At 47.0% G+C, this 14386-nt stretch overlaps 1 protein-coding gene across 2 annotated transcripts in view; it reads left to right on the top strand.

Annotated features, from left to right (window-relative positions):
* Positions 1-14386, top strand: part of uggt2 (UDP-glucose glycoprotein glucosyltransferase 2) — a 373478-nt gene that overhangs the window by 259922 nt on the left and 99170 nt on the right. For both annotated transcript variants that reach the window (XM_080198156.1, XM_080198157.1), the window contains exon 28: positions 486-675. In XM_080198156.1, coding sequence (XP_080054282.1) covers positions 486-675 — 190 coding nt within the window. The remainder of the gene's footprint in view (positions 1-485; positions 676-14386) is intronic.

Genomic DNA, 14386 nt, shown 5'->3' with positions numbered 1-14386 from the left:
TAGAAGGATTAGCCATCGCACTGTTCTTGTGGTGCTGGAACCTTGTCTTCACATTGAGGATACCCTCATGTCAGAAAACAGAGGTATTTTTAAGTGATTTATATGTGTAATGTTGGATATAAGAAATAAAGGATATATTTAAGTGAGTTTAATTTAGTATTTCTACGTGAGAAAGTGATGAAATTTTAGTTAGATTCATGTTTAGGAACGATGTTTGCATGTAAGGGGTTTGATTTCATTTCAAATATGTCTGCATTGTGCAGAGAGTTTACATTGTAAAAAGCAAACAAGAGCTTAAAGAAAGACTGTTGCTGAGTAACCAGGGGCTCCTTTAAGTTGGAAAGACATTTTGAGTTTATACCTGATTTGACTTCCATCACAACACAATCATTATAATGATATTTCATACCGGTTGCATTGGTAAGCTGTATGGATAGCTTTTAAACAATGTGCATTACATTCAGTCTGTTATATTCTTTTCACAGCTTTTATCGTTTTGTGCTGGAGCCTGAACTGGTCTTCACAGCTAACAACAACTTATCAGCAGGACCCATGGCCAAATTTCTTGAAATACCAGAAACATCGTTGTTTACTCTTAACATGATTACACCTGAAAGTTGGTTGGTACAATCACTGCACAGCCCAATTGACTTGGATAATATTCACTTGGAAGAAGTAAGTATCTTTTCAGGGACAGAAATAAAGTTCTTAGATTGTGCTGCAATATATTTTGCGCAATAGGGCAATTTGCTTTAACAAATAATTTGCCAGTTGTAATTTACTGCTTTGTGTACTTAAAAATAATTGTTGTTAAAAAAATGATCTTGGTTAATGATTGTTACAACCTTTTAAGAAATAACACTGAATCCCCCAAAGAGGAATACATTGCATTGTAACCTGTTAAAAATGCGTGAACTGTTCTTCAATAATGTTCAGTAGTTAATTAACAGAAACACCCGACCCTCACTTTAAAATAACACTCACCAATTTATTTATTTTACTGACAGGGAACTTTAACTAAACAAGTAACATACCAAACAAAATAAGATTCTAATGGAATGTTGTTCATTAACCAAAATATATATAATAATGGAATTCAGTCACTCTCAAAAATACAACCAGGTTTATGGCTTTTGGGATCTTTTGGAGTTCTTCTGTTGATTTTTTTTGTCTCATTAGATGGTGCATTTTCTTAAGAGATATCTGAAGCTGTCAGAGTTGACTGCTGGTCTCTCCCCCTCGAGGCTTGAAAGGTGGCAGTTCTTCAGTTGCTCTCCTGTCTTTTCCTCCTGCACTGTTTTTTATACCTATGATAATCTATCAATTTTCCTGCAATAGGATTGGTCTGATGTTGTCAACACCATCAAATTCAAATTTTATATGTTCCTGGTGGCTGAGTGTCTGCTTTAAATTGATTGGGCTAAATTAAATAAGAACAGGTTGTCTTGTCAAGACTACAGCTTGACTTTTTGATGGAAGTCTTTCAGCTTGAACTCTGTGGGCAGTATTTTACCATTTTTTGACTAAGTCCCGGATGGATTTGAAACTGGGAGAGTTTCAGATCTGTTTTTGGGCATGTTTTAAGCCCCTTCCCCCATATGCACCCAGGCTGCAAAATTTTGAGCAGGCTCAATTCTCGCTGCAGAAGCCTGTGGATGGGGCCTAACATACCTGAAACTGTGCGTCTCTGATTGGAGGCTTCAACTGCGCCTGTGCAAAAAAAAATCCAAAATGCAGCTCCCCTGACAGATCCCTCCTGCACCGAATAATGCCTCTTGGCCTCCAAAGACATTGGGCCCCCCAACATTACTGACCCCATATCCCCCCCACCCCCTCCACCCAGACCAATCATGGCCATCCCTCCCTCCCACCAATCGCAAACAGAGTGGCAATGCCACCTCCTCCCCCCCCACCCCAGATCCACCTGCACGTGGCTCCGATCTTCCCCTACCTCTGATGGTTGTATGACACCTCTCTCCCTCTCTGTCGTCAATCATCATGGAGGCACAGATCCCCCACCCCACCATCAACACACCTGCAAGTGCCCATTCGCCTTCCTCTCAATGCTAACAGGCAAACTGCATTTAACTTGCTGGAATGCTCTCCCAAACTGCCTGCAACTGATCTGCCGTAACGAGGGGCAGCTCCATGAAACTCTAAGGATGGACAGGCAGGCAGGCAGTGCAGGAAAATGACTAAAAAGCCGGCATCACGTTTCACAGAGGGTGACCTCAGCAGGTTGCTGGATGAAGCAGAGGCAGGGTGGGGCACCCTCTTCGTCCTCGAGCAGGTCGCAGATCCAAGGGAAAGCAGAGCAGCCTGGGAGGCAATTGCAGCCTTGGTTAGTGCCATGGCACTGGCCCCAAGAACAGGCAAGCAGTGCTGCAAAAAGGTGAATGTCCTCATCCGGGCAGCAAGGGTGAGTGTTTAACCCCATCGAGCATCTTCCCCCAAAGCTCTCTCAAATCTCCCCAGCCCCTGACCCCCAACTGCACTTGCCCTCTGAGGGCCACTCCTTGACACTCCTGGAGTCACACCATCATTTACTTCATGGCTCCTTCTGTCCCCACAAGAAATGAATGCACTAACATTCAGACAGGGGGTGGTGAGCCTGACCTTCGAGGCCTTACCCCCTTTGAGGAGTAGGCGTTGGAGCTGTCCACAGAGGAGGATATCTGTGCCATAGGCAACAGCATGGTTGGGGTGGAATCGAGAAGTGAGCACCTGTCAATCCTCCACTCAATTTGAGTCAATTCCTCGGGAGCGTAGATTTAAGGTGCAAAGGACAAGGTTTAAAGGAGGTGTACGACACATGTTTAATTACACAGGTGGTGGGTGCCTGAAACTCACTGCCGGGGAGGTCATGGAAGCAAAAAAGATAGCAATATTTAAGGGGCATATTGACAAATGCATGAATGGGATGAGAATAGAGGGATATGGTCCCTGGGACGGTAGGGGATTTTAATTCATAACATAAGAACATAAGAAATAGGAGCAGGAGTAGGCCATCTAGCCCTTCGAGCCTGCCCCGCCATTCAATAAGATCATGGCTGATCTGTCGTGGCTCAGTTCCACATTCCCGCCCTCTCCCCATAACCCTTAATCCCCTCGCTTATCAAGAACCCATCAACCCGCGTCTTAAAAATATTTAGCGAGGCAGCCTCCACCACCTCAATGGGCAGAGAATTCCAGAGATTTACCACCCTTTGAGTGAAGAAGTTCCTCCTCAACTCCGTTCTAAACCACCCCCCCTTTATCTTGAGGCTGTGCCCCCTAGTCCTACTGTCCTTTCTGAGCAGGAAGAGTCTCTCCACCTCGATCCTATCCATCCCGTTCATCATCTTATATGTCTCAATGAGATCTCCCCTCATTCTTCTAAACTCTAACGAGTACAAGCCTAGTTTATTCAGCCTCTCCTCATAGCTCAACCCCCTCAACTCCGGTATCAGCCTAGTAAACCTCCTCTGCACTCCCTCCAAGGCCAAAATATCCTTGCGTAAGTACGGCGACCAAAACTGCACACAGTACTCCAGCTGCGGCCTCACCAATGCCCTATACAGCCGCAGCAAGACCTCCCTACTTTTATATTCAATCCCCCTCGCTATGCAGGCCAGCATCCCATTCGCCTTCCTGACCACCTGCTGCACCTGCAAGCTGGGTTTTTGCGACTCATTCACAAGGACCCCGAGGTCCCTCTGCACCGTCGCCTGCTGCAGTTTTTCGCCACATAAGTAATAGTCCTTCCTACCATTATTCCTACCAAAGTGGACAACTTCACACTTGCCAACATTAAATTCCATTTGCCATTTCCTGGCCCATTCGCCCAGCCTATCTAGATCCTTCTGCAGACTCTCCACACCCTCCGCACAATTTGCCGTTCCACCAATCTTAATTCAGATAGGCAGCATGGTTGCTGCAGGCATGGAGGACCAAAGGGCCTGTTCCTGTCATGTAATTTTTTTGTGCTTCGTTCTATTTTCAGTGGAGAAATATGAAGGCACTTTCTGGCATCCCAGATTCCACTTCCTCCCTTGCACTTAAACATGTGTCCTATGTTGCAGGAATAGATGCGGACGCACCTGGGCTATTGGGAGTGGCGGCCCCCTATGCAGCTCCCAGCCATGCTGAGACAGATAGCTCGGATGGGTTCTCAGAGGCAGCGGCTGAAGGGACCTCTGAGGGTGGCACCTTTTTTATTGGTGTGAGCTTCCACCTCATCTCTGCGTCTCAGAGTCTTTGCATCTCAGAGTCTCTGCCTCTCAGAGTCTTTGCGTCTCAGAATCTCTGCGTCTCTACGTCTCAGAGTCTCTTCGTCTCAGAGTCTCTGCGTCTCAGCGTCTCTGGGTCTCTGCATCTCTGCCTCTCAGAGTCTTTGCGTCTCAGAATCTCTGTGTCTCTACATCTCAGATTCTCTTCGTCTCAGAGTCTCTGCGTCTCAGAGTCTCTGGGTCTCTGCATCTCTGCCTCTCAGAGTCTTTGCGTCTCAGAATCTCTGTGTCTCTACATCTCAGATTCTCTTCGTCTCAGAGTCTCTGCGTCTCAGAGTCTCTGGGTCTCTGCATCTCTGCCTCTCAGAGTCTTTGCGTCTCAGAATCTCTGTGTCTCTACGTCTCAGAGTCTCTGCGTCTCAGAATCCCAGATACTGTCACATCGGTGGGTCCAGTTAGTGGTGAGGCTTCTGAGTCACTCTCTGGTGAGCACGACACATCTGAAAATGTACATTGGATGGAGGAGGGAACATCCGAGGGTTCTGGCATGCGGAAGCTTGCCAGAGGCAAGGACTCAGCTGGCCCCAAGCTACATGCTAAGCCTCTGAGATCACTTCTCCCTCAGCTGCTGGAGATGCAGCAACAGAGCCAGGAGGGGCTGACAGCCACACTGGACCAACTGCGAGCTGTTGGGAGGAGTTGCAAAGGTTTCGAGCAGACCAGCTATTGCCTGTTTTTCGTAGTTCCCAGGCCAACACTGCAAGGATGGCATCCGCGTTGGAAACCCTGGGCCAGGGAATCATCACCATGAGTGGCAGGCTCCAAGTCACAGTAGGCACAGCTGAGGGAGCCATCAGGATTCTTGAGGTTCTGCAGCCCATGGCTGATAGGCTCGAGAGCTTGCACAGGACAGCACTGAGACGTAGCAGGCTATGGCGGCAGTCCTTGAGAATGTGGTCCAATAACAGAGGGTCATGGCTGAGAGGCTGCAGAGTCTGGCCCAGTCTCAGAGGGCACTTGTTGCAGCCATTGACAGATGGTCCCCCGATTCAGGTGGCCATCGCAGAGGGTAGAACGCAGGTGGTCCTCCAGGACTGGCAGGGTCAGGTGACGCCAGAACTTCTTGAGCTCACTGCAGAAGTGCTGCCGTCCCATAAAGTGACCCAAGGGCCCACAGGAACCCCAAGGGAGGAGGAAGGGCCAAGCCCATGCCAGGGCCTTCCATGATGTGGGTATGCCGGCGTTGGACTGGCGTAAACACAGTAAAAAGTCTGACAACACCAGGTTTTAGTCCAACCTATTTATTTGATAATAGACTCACAAGCTTTCGGGGTTAGCCCCTTCGTCAGGTGAATGAAGAGTTCTGGCCTCAGACAGAGCATATAAAGCACAGACAGTTTACAGATTACTGATTAGAATGCGAATCCTTACACCTAACCTGCTGTTCAAGACCTGAAGTGGCTGATAATGTGAGTGGAAGGAGCACTGATCACAGTTTAAAGAGATGTGTATTGTCTCCAGACAGTACAGTAAGTGAGGTTTTGCAAACCCAGGCAAGTCACGGGGGTTACAGGTAGTGCGACATGAACCCAAGATCCCTGTTGAGACCGTCCTCATGTGTGCGGAACTTGGCTATCAGTCTCTGCTCAGCGACTCTGCGCTGTCGTGTGTCGTGAAGGCCGCCTTGGAGAATGCTTACCCGAAGGTCAGAGGCTGAATGCCCGTGACCACTGAAGTGTTCGCCAACAGGAAGGGAACAGTCTTGCCTGGTGACTGTCGAGCGATGTTCATTCATCCGTTGTCGTAGCGTCTGCATAGTCTCCCCAATGTACCATGCTTCGGGACATCCTTTCTTGCAACGTGTCAGGTAGACAATGTTGGCCGAGTTGCAAGAGTATTTACTATGTACCTGGTGGATGGTATTCTCACGTGTGATGATGGTATCCATGTCGATGATCCGGCATGTCTTGCAGAGGTTGCTGTGGCAGGGTTGTGTGGTATTGTGGTCACTGTTCTCCTGAAGGCTGGGTAGTTAGCTGCGAACAATGGTCTGTTTGAGGTTGTGTGGTTGTCTGAAAGCAAGAAGTGGGGGTGTGGGGATAGCCCTGGCGAGATGTTCGTCTTCATCAATGATATGTTGAAGACTCCGGAGAAGATGTCGTAGCTTCTCCGCTCCGGGGAAGTACTGGACGACGAAGGGTATTCTGTCCACTGTGTCCTGTGTTTGCCTTCTGAGGAGATCGGTGCGGTTTTTCGCTGTGGCGCATCGGAACTGCCGATCTGCCAGAACTCTCCATTCACCTGACGAAGGGGCTAACCCCGAAAGCTTGTGAGTATATTATCAAATAAATAGGTTGGACTAAAACCTGGTGTTGTCAGACTTTTTACAGGGCCTTCCAGCCAGGATACTATGGCTGTGGCTACACCATTTGACTCACCCATTCCTGACACCGGAACATCTCAGGAGCAGGGGACGAAGAGGGTGTCATGGATGCGTCCCAGACATCTGCAAGCCGGCCAGTTCCCCAAGGTGCAAGCCCTCCAGGGGATACCCGCCATTGCATCACAGGCCAAGGGGCAATCTCGTGGGGTCTCGTACCCAAGAAGGTAGATGATGATAGGGCAGCCAACGTTGTCTACGTGAACCTTGGCAAGGACTTTGACAAGGTACCTTATGGTAGGTTGTTGCACAGGGTTAAATCAGATGGTGGTCAGCAGGTGGCTCCTTCCACCTCCAATGTATAGGAAGTTGTAGTTGAACTAAGATAGCATGGATGACGGGCTGCACTAGTTAGATAGATTTTTAAGGACCTTAACGTTTTCTGTTTGTGTTTTTATGTTAGCACTTACTTTTTACGCACTTAATGTAATCAATACATTTTTTTTCAGCGTCCATCTGTGACTAATTTGTTTCAGATTTGCCTCTTACAGGAATCCTCCCTCGCCAGAGACATCCTTCATGTTGATGTCAGTTGAGGAGGCCCCTCAATGCTGTGTCACTGAGAAAATGAACCCAGACCCCACGAATTTTCCCTCCCCTCTCCCGCCCCACCTGCCCTTTTTTCAGATGGTGGTTTTCAGATCCCTTGCCAACTACACAGATGTAGGCCCAGGTGCCAAAGTGCATGTGGAGCTCAGGTAGGAGTCAGACTACATTGCACCAGGGCATCATCGTAATGGTACTTAGTGAGTCATCATCACACTGCCTACCAAGAAAACACGCTAACACAGCATACCAAGGCCCACCACTCTGGTGTTACAATATTGCAGGAGATCGTAGGACTTTGGGAGAATGGAATCCAACTGCAGAAACACAGGCCTCCAGTGAGTGAAGCGCCTGGTGATAAACATAGAACATAGAACATTACAGCGCAGAACAGGCCCTTCGGCCCACGATGTTGCGCCGACCAGTTACAAAAACAATGACCCACTAGCCTATACCAATCCCTTTTCGTCCATAAACCTATCCAGAGATCTCTTAAATGCCCCCAAACTAGACGCATTTACAACTGCAGCAGGCAGGGCATTCCAATCCCTCACCACCCGCTGGGTAAAGAACCTACCCCTGACATCCGTCCTGTAGCTACCCCCCCTTAATTTAAAGCCATGCCCCCTCGTGCTAGCTTTCTCCATCCGAGGAAAAAGGCTATCACTATCCACCCTATCTAAACCTCTAATCATCTTATATGTTTCAATAAGATCCCCTCTTAGCCGCCTTCTTTCCAACGAAAACAACCCTAGATCCCTCAGTCTCTCCTCATAGGACCTCCCCACCATACCAGGCAACATCCTAGTAAACCTCCTCTGCACCCTCTCCAACGCCTCCACATCCTTCTTGTAATGCGGGGACCAGAACTGCACACAGTACTCCAAGTGCGGCCGCACTAGAGTAGTGTACAGTTGCAACATTACACTGCGACTCCTAAATTCAATCCCCCTACCAATAAACGCCAAGACACCGTACGCCTTCTTGACAACCTTATCTACTTGATTCCCAACTTTCAGGGATCTATGTACACACACACCTAGATCCCTCTGTTCATCCACACTATTCAAAGTCCTCCCGTTAGCCCTATACTCGACACATCTGTTGCTCCTACCAAAGTGAATTACCTCACACTTCTCCGCATTAAATTCCATCCGCCACCTCTCGGCCCAGCTCTGCAACCTATCTAAGTCTCCCTGCAGACTATGACACCCTTCCTCACAATCTACCACACCTCCAACTTTGGTGTCATCAGCAAATTTACTAATCCACCCAACTATACCCTCATCCAGATCATTAATAAAAATTACAAACAAGGGCTGCTCTCACTGACCTTTCGCGTCTGATCTTTGCTGCCAGCCTTCAGGCACCTGGATGGTGATGCTTGGCATTGTCCTCCTCCTCTTCCTCCTCCTCTTCCTCCTTCTCCCAGTGATGCCCAGCTGGTTGGCCTCTACATCCTCCTCCTCCAAAAGGTCTCCTTGCTGCTGTGCCACATTGTGAAGGGTATAATACACCACCACAATGTGGGAGGCTATACTTTAAGACCCCGCCAGAGCGGTCCAGGCACCCGAACTGCATGTTTAGCAGTCCTTTGTACCTCCGCACTATCGAGCGGGTGGCAACATGAGCCTGATTATATCTCTGCATGAGTCTCAGACCTCTGCACAGGCATCATCGGCCAAATCCACAGCGGGTCCCCCATGTGCCCCAGAAGCCACCACTGCACTCTGGATTCCTTCTCAAGGGCCTCTGGTTTGTTAGAGCTCCTCAGTATATCCTCGCACATTAGGCCTAGATCCTCGCACATTAGGCCTAGACTAAAATCATGAATAGGTCACTGAGACAGTGGGACGGCGGCGCGGGCTCGTTGGGCCGAAGGGCCTGTTTCCCGTGCTGTGTTGTTCTTTGTTCTTTGTATAAAACTGTCACGCATGCTGCTGGGGTGTCTGACCTGCGTGATGTTCATGTTATGGTCACAAACCAATTGCACATTTAGGGAATGATACCCCTTTCTATTGATGAATCTTAGTGGATTATGAAGCGGGGCCTTTAGGGCAATGTGGGTGCAGTTTATAGCACCCTGCACATTAGGTACCACCACAATGGCTGCGAATCCTGCAGCCTGGGCTTCCTGCTGGGCCTGGTCCAGGTCAAATTTGATATACTGGCAGCCCTGGCATAGAAAGCATCCGTGACTTCCTTAACACAGGTGTGCACAGCTGACTGGGAAATACCACAATACAACTCCACTGGGGGCCTGGAAGGAGCCAGTGGCATAAAAGATTAATTGGCCATCAATTTGACAGCCACCAAGACAGGGTTCCCCCCTACCCCCAACCCCTGACCCACCCACTCAAGGTGTCTGGTCCTCCAATAAATGGCACAGATATTGCAATGTCTCCTTTTGGAGCTGGCTAGCCGTCTCGATAGCATAAATCTGGTTCAATTTCAGATAAATGCTCTTCCCTCACAACTATTCAACTTTATTATTCTTGATCTGTCTGCATCCATTGACACAGTTAATCACACAATCCTCCTTCAATATATTTCCACCATTGGCCAACTGGATTCTTATCTATAACTTGCCAAATTGTCTAAACATAGCCAGAGAATCACCTGCAGAGATTTCACTCGCACTATTACCTCTGATGGCCCCCACCCGAGGATCTGTGTTCTCCTATTCCACATCTGAACATGATTTGAAAACAGTTTCGTAATAATGCTGATGCCATTTAGCTCTATCTCACTACTACCTGTCTGGACTGTTCCCTTGTCTCTCAACCGCCATGCTATTTGTCCAGCACCCAACACTGCATCGAGAAATATCTCCTGCAATTAGGGGCAGTGGTGACCTGTTCAAGAGGGAAGGGTTACACCTGAAATAGAGGGAGACTAATATCCTGATGGGGAGATTTGCTAGAGCCATTCAGGAGGATTTAAACTAGTTTGGTGGGGTGGGTGAGACCCAAAGCAGTAGGTGACAGAAGAGAAGGTTGAGGTAAGCATGAAAGTTAAAGACAACATGTTAAGTAGTAAAGGCAGTGTCAGTAATCCTAGTACTGGATAGGTCAGGCAGAGACTAAGGTAAGTCCAGATTAAACTGCATTTATTTCAATGCAAAGCAGATGAACTCAGGATATGGAAGGGTACATGGGTTTGGGATATTGTAGCTATTACTGAAACATGGCTAAGGGAGGGACAGAACTGGCTTAATGTTCCAGTGTGGCACAGTAGCACAGTGGTTAGCACGGCTGCTTCACAGCTCCAGCGACCTGGGTTCAAATCCTGGCTCAGATCACTGTTTGTGTGGAGTTTGCATATTCTCCCTGTGTTTGCGTGGGTTTCTTCCGGGTGCTCCGGTTTCCTCCCATAGTCCAAAGCTGTGCAGGTTAGGTTGATTAGCCATTCTAAATTGCCCTTTAGTGTCCTGGGATGCATAAATTAGAGGGATTAGTATATAAATATGCAGGGATATGGGGATTGTGGTTGGTGCAGACTAGATGGGCTGAATGGCCTCTTCCTGCACTGTGGGATTCTATGATTTTATGGTACATAGGCTATAGGAAAGTTAGAAAAGGAGGTAAGAGAGGAGGAAGTTGATTAAGGAGAACATCATGGCAATACTGAGAGGGGTTATGTCTGAGGGTTTGCCCACAGTCTATATGGGTAGAAATGAGTAATAAGAAGGGTAGATCACTTTGATAGGATTGTACTATAGGCCCCAAATAGTCAGCAGGAAATTGAGGAGCAAATACATAAAGAGATTACAGATAGCTGCAAGAAAAACAGCGCAGAAATAATAAGGAACTTTAATTTCCCCAACATTGACTGGGAAGTTTAGGGGCTTGGATGGGGAAACATTTGTTGAGTGTATTCAGGAGGAATTTCTCATTCAGTATGTGAATGGCCCAACTAGAGATGGGACAAAACTTTACCTCCTCTTGGGAAATAAGAAAGGCAGATGACAGAAATGTTAGTGAGGGATCACTTTGGGATCAGTGACCATTAGTTTTAAGATAGTTATGGACAATGATAGGTCTGACCCAAAAGCTAAAATTCTAAACTGGGACAAGACCAATTTTGATGGTATTAGACAGGAACTTTCCACAGTTGATTGGGGAATCTGTTGGCGATTAAAGGGATGTCTGGGAAGTGGTAGGCTTTCAAAAGTGTGCTAACCAGGATTCAGGATAAGCACATTCCTTTTCGAAAGAAAGGCAAGGTTGGTAGAAGTAGGGAACCCTGGATGACTCAAGATATTGAGGTCCTGGTCAAGAAGAAAGGAGGCATATGACAGGCATAAGCAGTTGGGATCAGGTAGAACTCTTGAAGAGTAAAGAGGCTGTCGGCATAACATTAAGAGAAATCAGAAGGGCAAAAAGGGGACGAGATTGCTTTTGCAGATAAGACAAAGGAGAATCTAAAGACTACAAATAAATAAAGGGTGAAAGAGTAACTAGGGAGAGAATAGGGCTTCTTAAGGATCAACAAGATCATCTATATGCAGATTCACAAGAAATGGGTGAGATCGTAAATGAATATTTCTCATCCACTTTTATTGTTGAGCAAGGCATGGGTGTTCGGGAGCTTGGGAAAATAAATAGTGATGTCTTGAGGAGTGCACGTATTACAGAAAAGAAGGTGATGGAAGTCCTAAAGTGCATCAAGGTAGATAAATACCTAGAACTTAATGAAATGTATCCCAGGACATTGTGGCAGGCTAAGGAGAAAATGGCAGGTCCCTTAGCAGAGATATTTGAATCATCGACATCCAGAGGTGAGGTGCCTGAAGATTGCAGAGTAGCAAATATTATGCCTTTAAGAAAGGCTGCAGGGAAGCATGTAGGAACTGCATGCCATTTGTAGTGGGTAAGCTTTGAGAAGGTATTCTAAGGGACAGGCATTTAGAGAGGCAAGGACTAATTAGGGACAGTCAGCATGGCTTTGTGAGTGGAAAATTATGTCTCACGAACTTGACTGAGTTTTTTTGAAGGGATACCCAAGAAGGTAGATGATGATAAGGCAGCCAACGTTGTCTACGTGGTCCTTGGCAAGGACTTTGACAAGGTACCTTATGGTAGGTTGTTGCACAGGGTTAAATCTCACGAGATCCAGGGTGAGGTAGCCAATTGGCTTGATGACAGAAGACAGAGGGTGGTTGTAGAGGGTTGTTTTTCAAACTGGTGGCCTCAAGGATTGGTGCTGGTCCAACTATTATTTGTCATTTATATGAATGATTTGTATGAGAATCTAGGAGGCATGATTAGTAAGTTTGCAAAAGACACCAGGATTGGTGGCATAGCGGATAGTGATGAAGATTATGTAGGATTGCAATGGGATCTTGATCAATTGGGCCAATGGACTGATGAATAGCAGATGGAGTTTAATTTAGATAAATGTGAGGTGATGCATTTTGGTAGACTGAACCAGGGTTGGACTTACTCAGTTAATGGTAGAGCGTTGAGGAGAGTTATAGAAAAAAGAGATCTAGAGGTACAGGCTCATAGTTCCTTGAAAGTGAAATCACAAGTAGACAGAATGATGAAGAAGGCATTTGGCATGGTTAGTTTCATTGGTCAAAATATTGAATACAGGATTTGGGATGTCTTGTTGAAGTTGTACAGGACATTGGTAAGGCTTGGAATACTTTGTACAGTTCTGGTCACCCTGTGAAAGGATATTATTAAACTAGAAAATGCGCAGAAAAGATTTATAGGATGGTACCAGGACTTGATTGTTTGCGTTATAAGGAGACGCTGGATAGACTGAGACTTTTTCCCCTGGAGAATAGGAGGCTTAGGGATGATCTTATAGAGGTCTATAAAATAAAGAAGGGCGTAGATAAGGTAGATAGTCAACATCTTTTCCCAAAGGTAGGGGAGTCTAAAATAGAGGGCATAGGTTTAAAGTGAGAGGGGAGAGATACAAAAGGGTCCAAAGAAGCAATTCTTTCACACAGAAGGTGTTGAGTGTATGGAACAAGCTGCCTGAGGTAGTCATCTAGGTGGGTTCAATTTTGTCTTTTTAAAAGGATTTAACATAAGAACATAAGAACATAAGAAATAGGAGCAGGAGTAGGCCATCTAGCCCTTCGAGCCTGCCCCGCCATTCAATAAGATCATGGCTGATCTGTTGTGGCTCAGTTCCACTTTCCCGCCCTCTCCCCATAACCCTTAATCCCCTCTCTTATCAAGAACCCATCAACCCGCTTCTTAAAAATATTTAGCGAGGCAGCCTCCACCACTTCAACGGGCAGAGAATTCCAGAGATTCACCACCCTTTGAGTGAAGAAGTTCCTCCTCAACTCCGTTCTAAACCGCCTCCCCTTTATCTTGAGGCTGTGCCCCCTAGTCCTACTGTCTTTTTTGAGCGGGAAGAGTCTCTCCACCTCTATCCTATCCATCCCATTCATCATCTTATACGTCTCAATGAGATCTCCCCTCATTCTTCTAAACTCTAACGAGTACAAGCCTAGTTTATTCAGCCTCTCCTCATAGCTCAATCCCCTCAACTCCGGTATCAGCCTAGTAAACCTCCTCTGCACTCCCTCCAGGGCCAAAATATCCTTGCGCAGGTGCGGCGCCCAAAACTGCACACAGTACTCCAGCTGCGGCCTCACCAATGCCCTATACAGCTGCAGCAAGACCTCCCTACTTTTATATTCAATCCCCCTCGCTATGAAGGCCAGCATCCCATTCGCCTTCCTGACCACCTGCTGCACCTGCAAGCTGGGTTTTTGCGACTCATGCACAAGGACCCCGAGGTCCCTCTGCACTGTCGCCTGCTGCAGTTTTTCGCCACGTAAGTAATAGTCCTTCCTACAATTCTTCCTACCAAAGTGGACCACCTCACACTTGCCAACATTAAATTCCATTTGCCATTTCCTGGCCCATTCGCCCAGCCTATCTAGATCCTTCTGCAGACTCTCCACACCCTCCGCACAATTTGCCTTTCCCCCAATCTTGGTGTCATCAGCAAATTTCGACACCCTGCACTCGGTTCCCTCCTCCAGATCATCTATATAAATGGTAAATAGGCAGTTAAACACAATGCAAACTGGAGGAACAGCATCTCATCTTCTGGCTAGGTACGTTACGGCCTTCCAGCCTCAACATTGCATTCAACAACTTCAGATAATTAGCTCTATCTCTCCTCAAACTCCTTTGTTTTCATTTCGTTTCATTTTTAA

Source organism: Carcharhinus amblyrhynchos, chromosome 10 (assembly GCF_965287045.1).
Source record: "Carcharhinus amblyrhynchos chromosome 10, sCarAmb.v2.hapA, whole genome shotgun sequence".
In the NCBI taxonomy this organism is placed as follows: Eukaryota; Metazoa; Chordata; class Chondrichthyes; order Carcharhiniformes; family Carcharhinidae; genus Carcharhinus; species Carcharhinus amblyrhynchos.
Note: the sequence above shows the minus strand (reverse complement) of the source record. Positions and strands in the feature narration are given on the sequence as shown.